General features: G+C 40.4%; 1 protein-coding gene across 1 annotated transcript in view; it reads left to right on the forward strand.

Moving 5' to 3' along the window:
• The window catches only part of SNX1 (sorting nexin 1), a 36818-nt gene that overhangs the window by 14112 nt on the left and 10176 nt on the right, over nucleotides 1-12530 (forward strand). The window contains exons 2-6 of the mRNA XM_081226796.1: nucleotides 1293-1404; nucleotides 4710-4837; nucleotides 5390-5456; nucleotides 9686-9729; nucleotides 11454-11595. Coding sequence (XP_081082922.1) covers nucleotides 1293-1404; nucleotides 4710-4837; nucleotides 5390-5456; nucleotides 9686-9729; nucleotides 11454-11595 — 493 coding nt within the window. The remainder of the gene's footprint in view (nucleotides 1-1292; nucleotides 1405-4709; nucleotides 4838-5389; nucleotides 5457-9685; nucleotides 9730-11453; nucleotides 11596-12530) is intronic.

Raw genomic sequence — 12530 nt, forward strand, 5'->3', positions numbered from 1 at the left:
GAAGACAGGATCACTGTCTCTAACCGAAATGGTAACATTTAAGCATATACAACTAAAAGCTCATTAAATTTTATTAGCGTAGAAAATTTTGTTGTTTGCTAGTATAAATCTACATATTGGTAACAGTTTCTTTCCCTGAGGGTGGCACCAGTACTGGGATGGAGCTGTTTGCATGACAGATTCAAAGTACCCCAAAAATCTGTCATTTCACTTTGTTCTGTTGGGTCAGAAAGGGCCTGTTTCCAAGGAACAAACACCCTCAGGTTTGTTAAGGAAATGTTTCATAAAAGATTCCTTAAGTCAGGTCTTTTAACTGATTTGGCCTTGGGGTCTGACTTCAAAACCCTCTAATATGACACCATGGCTTTTGAAGTCAGATTCTCAGCTTTCTGTTCGTTTTCTACACAATCCAGCTTTGTTCACTCTGGTACCGGTCTGGGGCCTCACCCCACACTGGCTTGCGGCTGATCACTGAGCTTTTGATAAAGGTCACGGACTGACTGTATTTTCACCATGTGCCCATAGGCTAAGCATGGTTGGTTTTTCTTCTGCTAGCCTGACACGAGTCTGGTTGAAAATGGTGTCTCTATAAGTTAAGGATGAAAAGATAAGTTATATTTACAAACAACATTAAAGTGTCATACCTTCCTTTGCCTGTCAGGAGGGTCGGTAATATCCACATAACTGGGCTTCAGTGAATGGTTCAGCCAAGGCCACAAAATAAGTCAGGATCAGAGCTTGATTTATGATCTCTAGTGTGGTGTCCTGGACACTAGAATGTGCCCTGTCAGCATTTGAAAGAATAAAGGTCATCAACTGAGGAGAAATGCATTTGGACAGGTTCTTTTGAAAATTATCTTTGTATACACATACCCATGTTGGCATCATGTGCTTTGGGGTAGGGCATTTCAGCAGGGTTATAGTGTTAGAAATTAACCCTAAAATGTGTGAGTTTATTTTAGCTCTGTGATCACTCAGGCCACACTTACATCACTAATAATGATTTGCTGCTTATTAAACTGGCTGACTAGTGATCCTGTCTTCCCCTAAACACCTGAGGGAGCAACTGAGAGGTGCATCAGAAGTCACTTTCTAGGTTGGTTTGTTTTTTGGTGGTTTTTTTGGCCGTGTGGAGCAGCATGGGGGATCTTAGTTCCCTAACCAGGGATTGAACGTGTCCCCTGCAGTGGAAGTGCAGGGTCTTAACCACTGGACCACCAGGGAAGTCCTCTAGGTTTGTTTTTAATGGTACAATTTTATTCAGAGTATTCAGAGTATTTCTTTGTTTTCAGAGTAAGCCGCAGTCTCCAAAGAGAATTGCTTCCCTCCTTCCCATCAACAGTGGCTCCAAAGAAAATGGGATCCATGAGGAACAAGACCAAGAGCCACAGGATCTCTTTGCAGGCAAGTATGGACTCAAAACTTAAGCTAGGAATCTTCTAAGTTGCTGAGTTAAAGTAAAAAGCTGTATATATATGAGAAACACAACTCTACGTAAGATACTATTGTGGAGGATTCCAAAACATAATAAAAGGCAGTACCTGCCATCACGATTCTTACAGGTTTAGGGAGTAAGACATAAACATACAGTTATTTAAGAATGTGATTTAGACAAATTGTTAAACAATAATATAAATGTGGCCAGAGGACTGATAGAAATATTAGGTCACAGGAGCTCAGAGGGGTCTGAGGTGAGACTAAAGCAGTGGTTTTAGACTTTTATGACCAAGACTCATAGTATGAAATACATTTTGTGTCATAATCCAAAATATTTATGCACTTGTATAAAACTAAAAGTTTTATTAAATGACTTGCCTTTACTACCCTCCATACAATCTGAAATTTTCTGTTGTTTCTCTTTGTTTTAAATGCTGTTTGTAACCCACTGAATCACTGTCACAATTCCCCAGTGAACAACAACCTGCAGTTTGAAAAATACTAGTATAGAACAGAGTTTCTCAATCTTGGCACTATTAACATTTTGGGCCCAATAATTTTTTGTTGAGAGGGACTGCCCTGTTCTCAACAAAAGGTGGTCCTTCCCCTGCACCACCCCCAAAGACATTCAAAGACATTTGGCAATGGTTGGAGACATTGTTGTTTGTCACACCTGGCAGTGCTGCTGGTATCTGCTGAGTAGAGGCCATGGATGCTGCTAAACACCCCACAGTACACAGACAGCCCCTCACCAAAAAGAATTATCCAGCCCAAAATATCAGTAGTGCCCTCATTGATAAGCTCTGCTCTAGAGTGATCTTGTAAGACTTCTTGGAAGAAGCAGGATTTATGTAGGAAAAAGAGAAAGGGTGTAAATGGTTAGGCAGGAAGTATATGGTGTGTTTGAGGGACAGTCAGTAAACTCAGTGGGCCAAAACAGGGGCTTCTTAGAGATGCCATGGAAGATAAGTCTGGAAAGGTTGTTTAGGAGGATTTTGGATAACAGTAATAATTAGAATTTGAATTTTCATCCTAATGCCAATTAAGAGCCATTGGTAGTTTTGAGTAAGGAAAGTGATATGGGCAAAGTGAGGAAAGACTGACCTGGTAGAATTATTATATAAAATGGATTGCAGTGGACAAAGACTGGAGATGTCAGAAGGCAATCACAAATTAATTCAAGAATGAAATGGTAAAGACCAAAAATAAGGTAATGGAAATAGGAAAAGAAAGGTGAAAACTTTTCAAAAACTGAAATCAACAGAATCTGGTGTTGTGATTGGATATAACGGGTGTCCAAAAATAAGGATTGAAGACAGTCAAAAGTTTCAAGCCCAAGGATTAGGAAGAAAATGGTACCATTTTGAGAACTACATTCTACAGAAGAAACTAGCTTTGAGTTGGAAGGTGGGGAGAGTGAGTTTGGGTTTTAGATATTTTAAATTTTAAATGTGGGGATCAACTTCCTAGAGGTGGTAATTGAAACTGCCATGTGAATGAGACCCTCAAAGGAGAGAATGATAAGGAAGGGAAGAGATGAGAGGGTGGACTTGGGAAGGGAAGATCTTGGGAGGACTCTCACATTTGAACTCAGTGCCAAATTAATACGTGACAAGGGAAGAAGAGGTTAGAAGAAGGAATATAAAGATTTCAAATATTTTCCAATCCCTTTCCTCTCTGACACTTAAGTGCCCACTGTTCATTCTGCTAATGTTTACATTTTGGATAAAATTTCTGGAGGAGAAATGCAAATAATGAATCATCTAGTTATATGGCAGACTGCAAAGAAGGTTTTTCTATCTTTGGGAACTTAACATTTATATGATTTGCCCTTTAAGAAGACCTGAAATCTTGGTGTGACTGAGTTACCCCCATGGTTGGGTTTTATATATGAACATGTAGAAGATCTTTATTAGGGACATATTTATTGCTGATGAAGGTTCTGATTTACTTCATTCCCCAACTGTTTTCATAAACAGCCAATGACTGCCTCATTACTAAGAAAGGAACATAAGATATCTATAGAAAGGAATGCCTACAGTGATACATTTAGTTTAGGACTCGAGTAGTTTCTCAGATATTTCAGTTATTGACTGTGGAAATTTAAATGTTCTGATACTTTCTACATGATTAGTTTAGTGATGGTCAGAATCTCTGTGATGGAGTCCAGTGGCTCTTCCATTACTCTTATCAAGAGTACAAAGAAAAAAGCATTTTTGATGTAAGTTTTGTCACATTTGTCACAGGACTCTCAATAAAAAATGCACAGCTCTTCAAAAGGCTTTTAGTAGCACTCTAATAAGCCAAAGGTTTTAAATGTTTAAATTCCTGTTTCGTTTTCAATCACATTTATTGGATTGGATAACTTAATTATTTATGTGGAGCCTGCATGATATGAATTTCTTAAACATACTTTAGCTGGTTGCTTGCTTCAAAGAATCCTATCACCCTAGCATGTTCATTATGCATACTTTTTGTGTGGTTTGTACTCCTACAGTAGGGCCAGATTATATTACCACCTCTCTTTTTCTGATGAGGAAAAGAATCCTGATAGGATTCCGACAGTCTGGCAACCTTGTTTATAGACATGATTAACTTTTAGTGGTAATAACATTGATCTAGGACCTGGTTATGCCTTATAGACCCCTCTGTCTGGTTTCATTTTAGCTCCAAATGAAAGTCTAGAAAAGAAAAAGAAACAGTTATCTTTGAATTCCCTAAGGCTAGAATTGAATACTTATTGATCAGGCCAAACCCTAATGGATATTTATATTTTTCTTTATTAAAAAGAAAAAAAATCTCAGTTATTTAGGCTTTGAACTTCTAGCTCCATTGCCCCAAGTTGAGAGTGCATTCTTATTATTTGCCTAAGAAATTGTAATGCCTAAAAATGGTACATAATGCTCTTTTAAAAGTCCCCTCCCTAGAACACTTAGGGAATGGGTTGTTCTGTTCAGCTGAGATTTTCCTAGACAAAGACAGCTCTTTAGCACGTTTTTTTAAACTATTTTGATTAGAAAGATTTTCAGATATTGCAATATTTTTTTATCCCCCTTGGACAGCATATATTAAACATAACTTAATCTTTGCAAGATGATCTAAAACTGTAATTGTGAACATTCTTAAACTGTGGTAAAACAACAGTGTCATCCTCAGATGTGGCAAACAGCACTTTTCCCCCAGTGTTAACTGCATTTGTATCTTAGGTCCATTTTTTCTAGCTTACAGTTTTTCTGACTCTTCTTTCATTATAAAATATCAACTATTTTTAGATGCCACAGTGGAGCTATCCCTGGACAGCACACAAAATAATCAGAAGAAGGTGCCAGCCAAAACACTCATTTCTCTTCCTCCACAGGAGGCCACAAATTCTTCTAAGCCCCAGCCAAGCTATGAGGAGGTGAGAATTTGTGCTGTTGGTCTTCTTTTAGATGTTTAGGACTGTGCTACCAGTCTGAAGTTCAGTTGAGTTTGAACCTTGATATAACATGTATGACTCTTGAAGAAGACTCTTATGGTTAATGGACAGCCAAAATCCAATAAAGAACTCTTTCCTGGGCAGAGTATCTGTTACCCAGAAGATGGCACAGAGGCTTTCAATGGTCATTCACGATACTTAGTGTCCGAAGCTCCCATATTCAAGAGTATAGTGTCTCCTCATTCCCTCCTTAGCCTGACAGAGGCAAGTCTTCCAAAACCTAGTAATTATTTGTTATGATCAAAATAATGTTTTAAGAGAATAGATGTAACAAAGACCTTCGCGCAAGCTCCGACTTAAAGTAGTGGAAGTTGCTTCATCAAGATTGTTGGGAATGGACAGAGCTGAACACTGATGTGTAGAAGGATATATCTATATCTAATATATGTTATTATACTGATGTAATGTTAATGCAGAGTAAAATTAATATAGCCTTTTTTTGGGGTATCTCACGATTTGTCTTCTCTTTAAAAGCTAGAGGAAGAAGAACAGGAAGACCAATTTGACTTGACAGTTGGTATAACTGATCCTGAGAAGATAGGTAAGTGTACTTGGGACTCCCTGGGATGTTAGGATATGGCTGTGGAAAGCACAGTTAGCTAATTTCTTAATGGTTACCTCCAGAGCTGAACTAGCTAGTATGAAATACTTCATCATTATCTTTCCTATGTAACTATGCCCCTTGCTATGCTTTCAAGGCCAGAAACAGCAGTTACCAGTACTTATTTAGGCCTTTTCTGGCTTAAGAAAGAAAAATTAGAAAATCAAATATTATTCGAATCCCTTTTTAAAAACCCAAAATGGGCTTCTCGCACAGAGTTGTTGACACCATTTTATTCCCTCTTGAGATCATAAATTCCATTTAAGCACCCTAAAAACACATGTTTTAAAATCTTGGGATGCTGGATTTATTTTTCCTTCAAGAAATTTGTATTTCTTGTTACATATCTTTTTACTATGTACTCTTGATATTCTAATAAAGTGGGGAAATCTGCATCTCTCTTTCACAGGTAAAGATTAAAGAACCCAGGTTGAATTTTGATCAAATTGAAATTAGATTTTCAAAAAGCACAATACTTAACTTTGACCAGAATGTGGATTTTTAGGATAGCCTTCCTGTGTCCCAAGCTTGTGAGACCTTTTAGTGAGCGGAGAGCAATAGGCCTCGACTTTCCTTGTTCCAGGTATAGTCCCTAAGAGAAGAGGCTGCACAGAGCTTTTTCCTCCTATTAAGTAGGGGTGATATTTGTATGGTTAAGAGGAAAAATGTGATTTCCAACCCTTTGTCTATTATGAACTAGGAACAAGAATTTTAAAAATCTAATTAGACTTTATGCCAAAATGGTTTGTCGTTAAACTGTAGAGTTTTACTTTTCCTAGACTGGCGCACTGGTAGGATGTTTATGAGCATCTTATACAATTCCCTCATCCACTAGTAGAGGAAATTGAGAACCAGTAAATGAAATGTAGCCTTCCTGTCAGGTCACAATGTATGGCCCGTGGTAGAACCGGGACCAGAATTTTGGATTACATGTTTAGGCTTCTCTCTTGCCTCTCTAATACTTATGAATATTCTATATGCACATTGATTTTAGGCTAGTTATTATCTGCTTTAAATCCTTGGTAGAGGGCTTCCCTGGTGGCGCAGTGGTTGAGAGTCTGCCTGCAGATGCAGGGGACACAGGTTCGTGCCCCGGTCCGGGAAGATCCCACATGCCACGGAGCGGCTGGGCCCGTGAGCCATGGCCGCTGGACCTGCGTGTCCAGAGCCTGTGCTCCGCAACGGGAGAGGCCACAACGGTGAGAGGCCCGCGTACTGCAAAAAAAAAAAAAATCCTTGGTAGAATAAAATAAATTATTAGTAAATAAAACTAATTGTTTTAACATTTAAAAGTCACGGTATTTGTACCAGGAGAGGGAGGGAGTGTGTTAGTTTCCTAGGACTTCTGTAACAAAGTACCACAAACAGGGTGGCTTAAAACAACAGAAATTCATTCTCTCAGAGTTCTGAAGGCCAGAAGTCTTAAGTCATGGTGTTGGTGAGGCCATGCTTCCTCTGAAGGCACTAGAGAAGGACTGTTCCGTGCCTCTCTAGCTTTTGGAGCCTCAGGCATTCCTTGACTTACAGATGAATCACTCCAGTCTCTGCCTTCATTGTCACGTGGCATTCTCCCTGGTGCCTTCACATCGTCTTCCCTTTATGTGTGTCTGTCTCTGTCCAAAGGTCCCTTTTTTATGTAGACACCAGTCATATTGGATTAAGGCCCACCCTACTGACCCCATTTTCACTTGATGTCTTCTATAAAGACCCTGTTTCCAAATCAGGTCACATTCTGAGGTACCGTGGGTTAGGATTTTCAACATATCTTTTTTAGGGGGACACAGTTCAACACGTAACAGTAATTTAAACATCCCATGGATCAGATTTATTTAAACACAAATCACTTTTGGTGATAAACCTTCATCCCCTTGCACCATAGTAGATTCTTAGTCATGTCGATGCCAAGAAACCAGCCACTTAAAGCACTTTCATACTTCAAGATTCATATTGATCTTTATAACAGCAGCTTCTGTTTGCGTGGGCTGTTTACTCAACATGAGCTTCTCATTCCCACACACATCTAAATAAATTAGAGTCTCACTACCAGGATATTGCTTTTTAGAGCCTTGGTAATTTGCATATGTCATTTTCAACTTCCTGACATTATTTTGGAAATTAACAAATTTAAAACTGCTGCATTTCTAGGACATTTCCATATCTTATAAGCTCTGGACATGAAAGTATGTCTCTTTTCTTACACATTGCCTCAATAAAAACAGCTGATAAGCAGGCAAAGTGTCTGAAGATCCTACTTTGCTACTGTGTTTTTATGTATGTTTGCACTTAGTCATTCCTTAATTGCAGGCACTAGATTATGGAATTGACCTTTTGGACATTTGACCATGATTATGCAACTGTGAATGAAAAATTGAAAGTTTATAAAGTAAATTTAGATTTTTTTCCTTTTATCAGTGGTAAGCATCCTTAGTAGTATTAGGCAATATAGTTTAAGTGGTTTAGAAGAGAACTAACAGTGGTAATAAACATAAAGTAATTTCTAAAGCTTAACTTAAATAGTTTCTGTTTTTTGTTTGTTTTTTAACACCTTTATTGGAGTATAATTGCTTTACAATGGTGTGTTAGTTTCTGCTTTATAACAAAGTGAATCAGTTATACATATACATATGTTCCCATTATCTCTTCCCTCTTGCGTCTCCCTCCCACCCTCCCTATCCCACACCTCTAGGTGGTCACAAAACACCGAGCTGATCTCCCTGTGCTATGCGGCTGCTTCCCACGAGCTATGTATTTTACGTTTGGTAGTGTATACATGTCCATGCCACTCTCTCACTTTGTCACAGCTTACCCTTCCCCCTTCCCTTGTCCTCAAGTCCATTCTCTAGTAGGTCTGTGTCACATTGCTCTTTTGGTAGGGCTTGGATAGATGGAGAAAGCAAGCCCTCTCTTCCTGTACAGTCTCCAACTTCTCTGTGTAATTTATAAAAGCAGTTATTCCCAGCCATCTCAGTGGACCCAAGTTGTACTATGTGACCCTGCAGGTCTAGAACTCCACGTTCCTCCCCTGGGCCCTTACCCCAGGACCAGTTCAGAGGCTTTGGCAGCTAGTAATTGTTGACCTACATTTTCCTGGTTGGTGTGGGGAAGAATCGGGGTGGGGAGGAAGGGAATGAAACCAGCCTAACGTGCCAGAGCCCAGCACTGGAGTTATGTCTGTCTCGAGTCCAATGTGTGTCTTTTCACTGCTCAGGGAGTCAATGGTGCCTTTATGTCCCTAAGTGGTCGAGGTCAGGACACTACCACAGAGAAAAACAATTGCTTGAATCCCAAATTATTGAACAGTCAAAAGCCTTTTTCAGAAAAATAATTCCTCCAGGAAAGAGAGATTTGTGTGACATCAGGCAGCCGAAGTGTCTTCCTGCCAGGCCCTTTGCTCTGGGTGAACATGCTAGATGAGAGGGGTCAGTGTCCCCCAGCACCAGTAGAGGGACCGGCGCAGTACTTCTGAAAGAGCAAATGGAGCCCAGAGCTAGCTTAGGGTAGAACTTCTTGTTTCCTTTCACATCATTTGCTTCCTTCTCCTCCTCCTGCTTTATACAGCAAGAGAATTGTTTGGATTTAGACAGATGTGTGTAACTAGCCCAAATACTGGCATGGTAACAAGCGATGGATTGTCAGTATCCAGTGCTGCTTTGTGGAGGGTATAAACAGAGCCTGGCTTTGGAACAGGAGGCTGACTCTCTTGTCTGACTTAAACTGGGGCCCAGCCAGCATCCATGGGGGCATGATGTGCGCCACAGAGGCCCTGAGACAAAGGAGGAACTGGATTATAGGATAGTATATAAAGCTTAGAGATGAAACAGATATCCCTTCTTTTTTTTTTTTTTTTTTTTTTTTTGCTGTACGCGGGCCTTTCACTGCTGTGGCCTCTCCCGTTGCGGAGCACAGGCTCCGGACACACAGGCTCCGCGGCCATGGCTCGCGGGCCCAGCCGCTCCGCGGCATGTGGGATCTTCCGGGATAGGGGCACGAACCCGTGTCCCCTGCATCGGCAGGCGGACTCTCAACCACTGCGCCACCAGGGAAGCCCGATATCCCTTCTTGTACACAGCTCCTGTGGCTGGCTTATGATTCCTGGTTAAATGTTAGCAAGATTAGTTTTGCTTTGGTTTACAGAATAATCCTCTCCTGCTTTCTTGTTCTCCCCACAGGGGATGGTATGAATGCCTATGTGGCCTACAAAGTTACAACACAGGTGAGTCCAAGTGACCCTGCTGATGACCACCTTAATAGACTTGGGTGCTCATACCAAGAAGGTCATCATTCAGATTATTTCTGGGTATTTCTTTAGTTTCTTTGTCAACATCTTCCTTCAAGTTTACTCAAGATGGAACAAGTCTGCATCCCCTTGGTAATCTCATCTGAGCCTTTCCACTTTTCTTCCAGAGAGCTAACACTTCAGTGTGAAACTTTGTAAGTTTTATTAAGACATGTGGTGTATCTGATATAGTACCATCCCTCTTTAAGAGCTATGTGGCTTAGAGCTAGTTTGGTGGATCACCCCAAACTATATCACCTGTTTAAAAATCATCAGTTCTTCTGAGGTTTCCTATGTGGAACTTCTTTTAATGCTCTCCCTAACCTTTTGCCCCTCGGGTCTGGTCTTCCTTTTTTATATAATATTAATGCATACAAAACTTACACGTTGTTGTATGCAGGTTATGAAGCATAAAAAATGAAGCCCCGAACCTACCACCAGTCTTAAGATGAGTACCATTGAATCTACCTGCGTGTTTCTCCCTCTCCTATCCCCTGCCTCACACCTTAGAGGTGACCACTCTCCTGAGTTGTCTCTCATTTCCTTTATTAAAGTCTTCCCATATGTATCTCTAAACAGTGTACTGTTCTGCTTTTTTTTTTTTTTTGAGTTTCATTAAAATGGTATCATGCTGAATATAGTGCTTTCTTTACTACCATTGTTCCTCAGACCCATCCATGTTGTGTGTAGCTGTAGTTAATTAGTCCATTTTGTGATTATAGCATAATACATTCATGTTCCTGTTGTGAATATTTGGCATGTTTCCAGTTTTTGTAATTATGAGCTGTGAACATACTTGCACATGTCTCCTGGTGTACACATAAGAAGAGTTTCTTTTGGGTATATACTCAGGAATAGTTCCCCTGGGTCATAGGTAGTGCAAATGTTGAAGAAAAGGAATACAAACTGCTTTTTAAAGTCCTTGTACCAGTTTATACTTCCATCAGCAGTATGTAAATGTTCCCATTGACACACTTCTCTGCCAGCAGTTAGCAAGGCCCCACCTCCTTAAATTTTGCCTGTCTGGTGAGTATTAAATGATCTCTCAATATGATGTAGGCCTAGTCTTTTTTACTAGAAGTTTTCTTTATATTATCTCTCTACTACTTGTTGACCTGCCCCTGTGTTCTAGATCCTGTGACACTTTAGAGGTTAAAGTGTCTACAGTGTAGACATTTCATCTGATCCTCCCCCTTAGGGGCATTGTTTACTGTCTTTTCTTCCGTTTGGCTGCTTTAATTCCAGCAGCTAATACCCTTAATAAGTCAGTGCAGGATGAATGGGTTAATAGATAACCATAGAGTTCTAGCTTTAAACTAGATTGCAACATCTCTTTCCTTAGAGCAAGAGCCCTTAACCTGCAAATAAAACCGCATTTGAATTTAATTAGTTGCCTTTGTAATCCAATGTATGTTATTTTATGCACTTAAAATCATTATTCTGAGAAGGGCTCCGTAGATTTCCAGACAGCCAGAGGGGATTATAGCTCAGAAAACAAACAAACAAACAAGAGTAAGAATCTCAGAGAAAGTTATCTACCAAGTGGCTAAATGACACGGATCTGGGAAAAAGATTCCCTTGATGTCAGCTGGATGACTTTCAAGACACTCATTCATCCCCTATTTAAAATGAGATCGCCTTGTATTTTTTCTGTCCCCAAGACGAGCTTACCAATGTTCAGAAGTAAACAGTTTGCAGTGAAAAGAAGATTTAGTGACTTTCTGGGTCTTTATGAGAAGCTTTCAGAGAAACACTCCCAGAATGGCTTTATCGTCCCTCCTCCCCCGGAGAAGAGCCTAATAGGTAAGCCTGTGGTCTTTAATTCTGCTTAGATTCTTTCCTTTGCATTCTTTCTGCCATATACTTTCTACTTAGTATATGAGACTACTTTTAATAACAGTGTAGACTCTTGCAGTTAGAAAAGAAGTGTTTCTGGGACTTCCCTGGTGGCACAGTGGTTAAAAATCCGCCTGCTAGTGCAGGGGACACTGGTTCGATCCCTGGTCTGGGAAGATCCCACATGCCGCGGAGCAGCTAAGCCTGTATGCCACAACTACTGAGCCTGTGCTCTAGAGCCCGCCAGCCACAATACTAAAGCCCACACGCCCTAGAGCCCGTGCTCGGCAACAAGAGAAGCCACCGCAATGAGAAGCCCACGCACTGCAACGAAGAGTAGCCCCTGCTCACCGCAACTAGAGAAAGCTCGTGCGCAGCAACGAAGACCCAACGCAGCCAAAAATTAATTAATTAATTTAAAAAAGTATTTCCAGCATTTTCCTATAAATTACACGTGGTCTAGAGAAATAGTATGTTTTGACATGGTCTCTTTATTCGAGTGCAATAGGAGGCTCTGGTTTTAGCTTCTACAGTTGTGTGTGTGTGTGTTTGTATTGGTATCCTGGAGTCCTCAATGATTGCTGTTCCTTCCAGATTGAAATGTACTAACTGAATGAGGGGAAGGAGATGGGGCAAGGAATCTTCCCATTACCATCAATTCATGTCTGTTAATCTTTACTCAGAGCCCCGTGGCCCCCTTTTAGAAAACATATGCTCTGGAAATCCCTGGAAATCCCAGAGCGTAGAACCTTCAGCACTTTAAGACTAGTTTAAAAATTGACTGTCATGTAAAGAACCTTTTGTTCATGCCTGCTCGTGACATAGACGTGGGCTTTGGTTGTATTTTGTAGAGCTGTCCTCATTGCCTTCCTCCTGTGGGCTTATTTTTACAGGCTTATGCT

This window comes from Mesoplodon bidens, assembly GCF_964165515.1.
Source record: "Mesoplodon bidens genome assembly, chromosome: 3".
NCBI lineage: Eukaryota > Metazoa > Chordata > Mammalia > Artiodactyla > Ziphiidae > Mesoplodon > Mesoplodon bidens.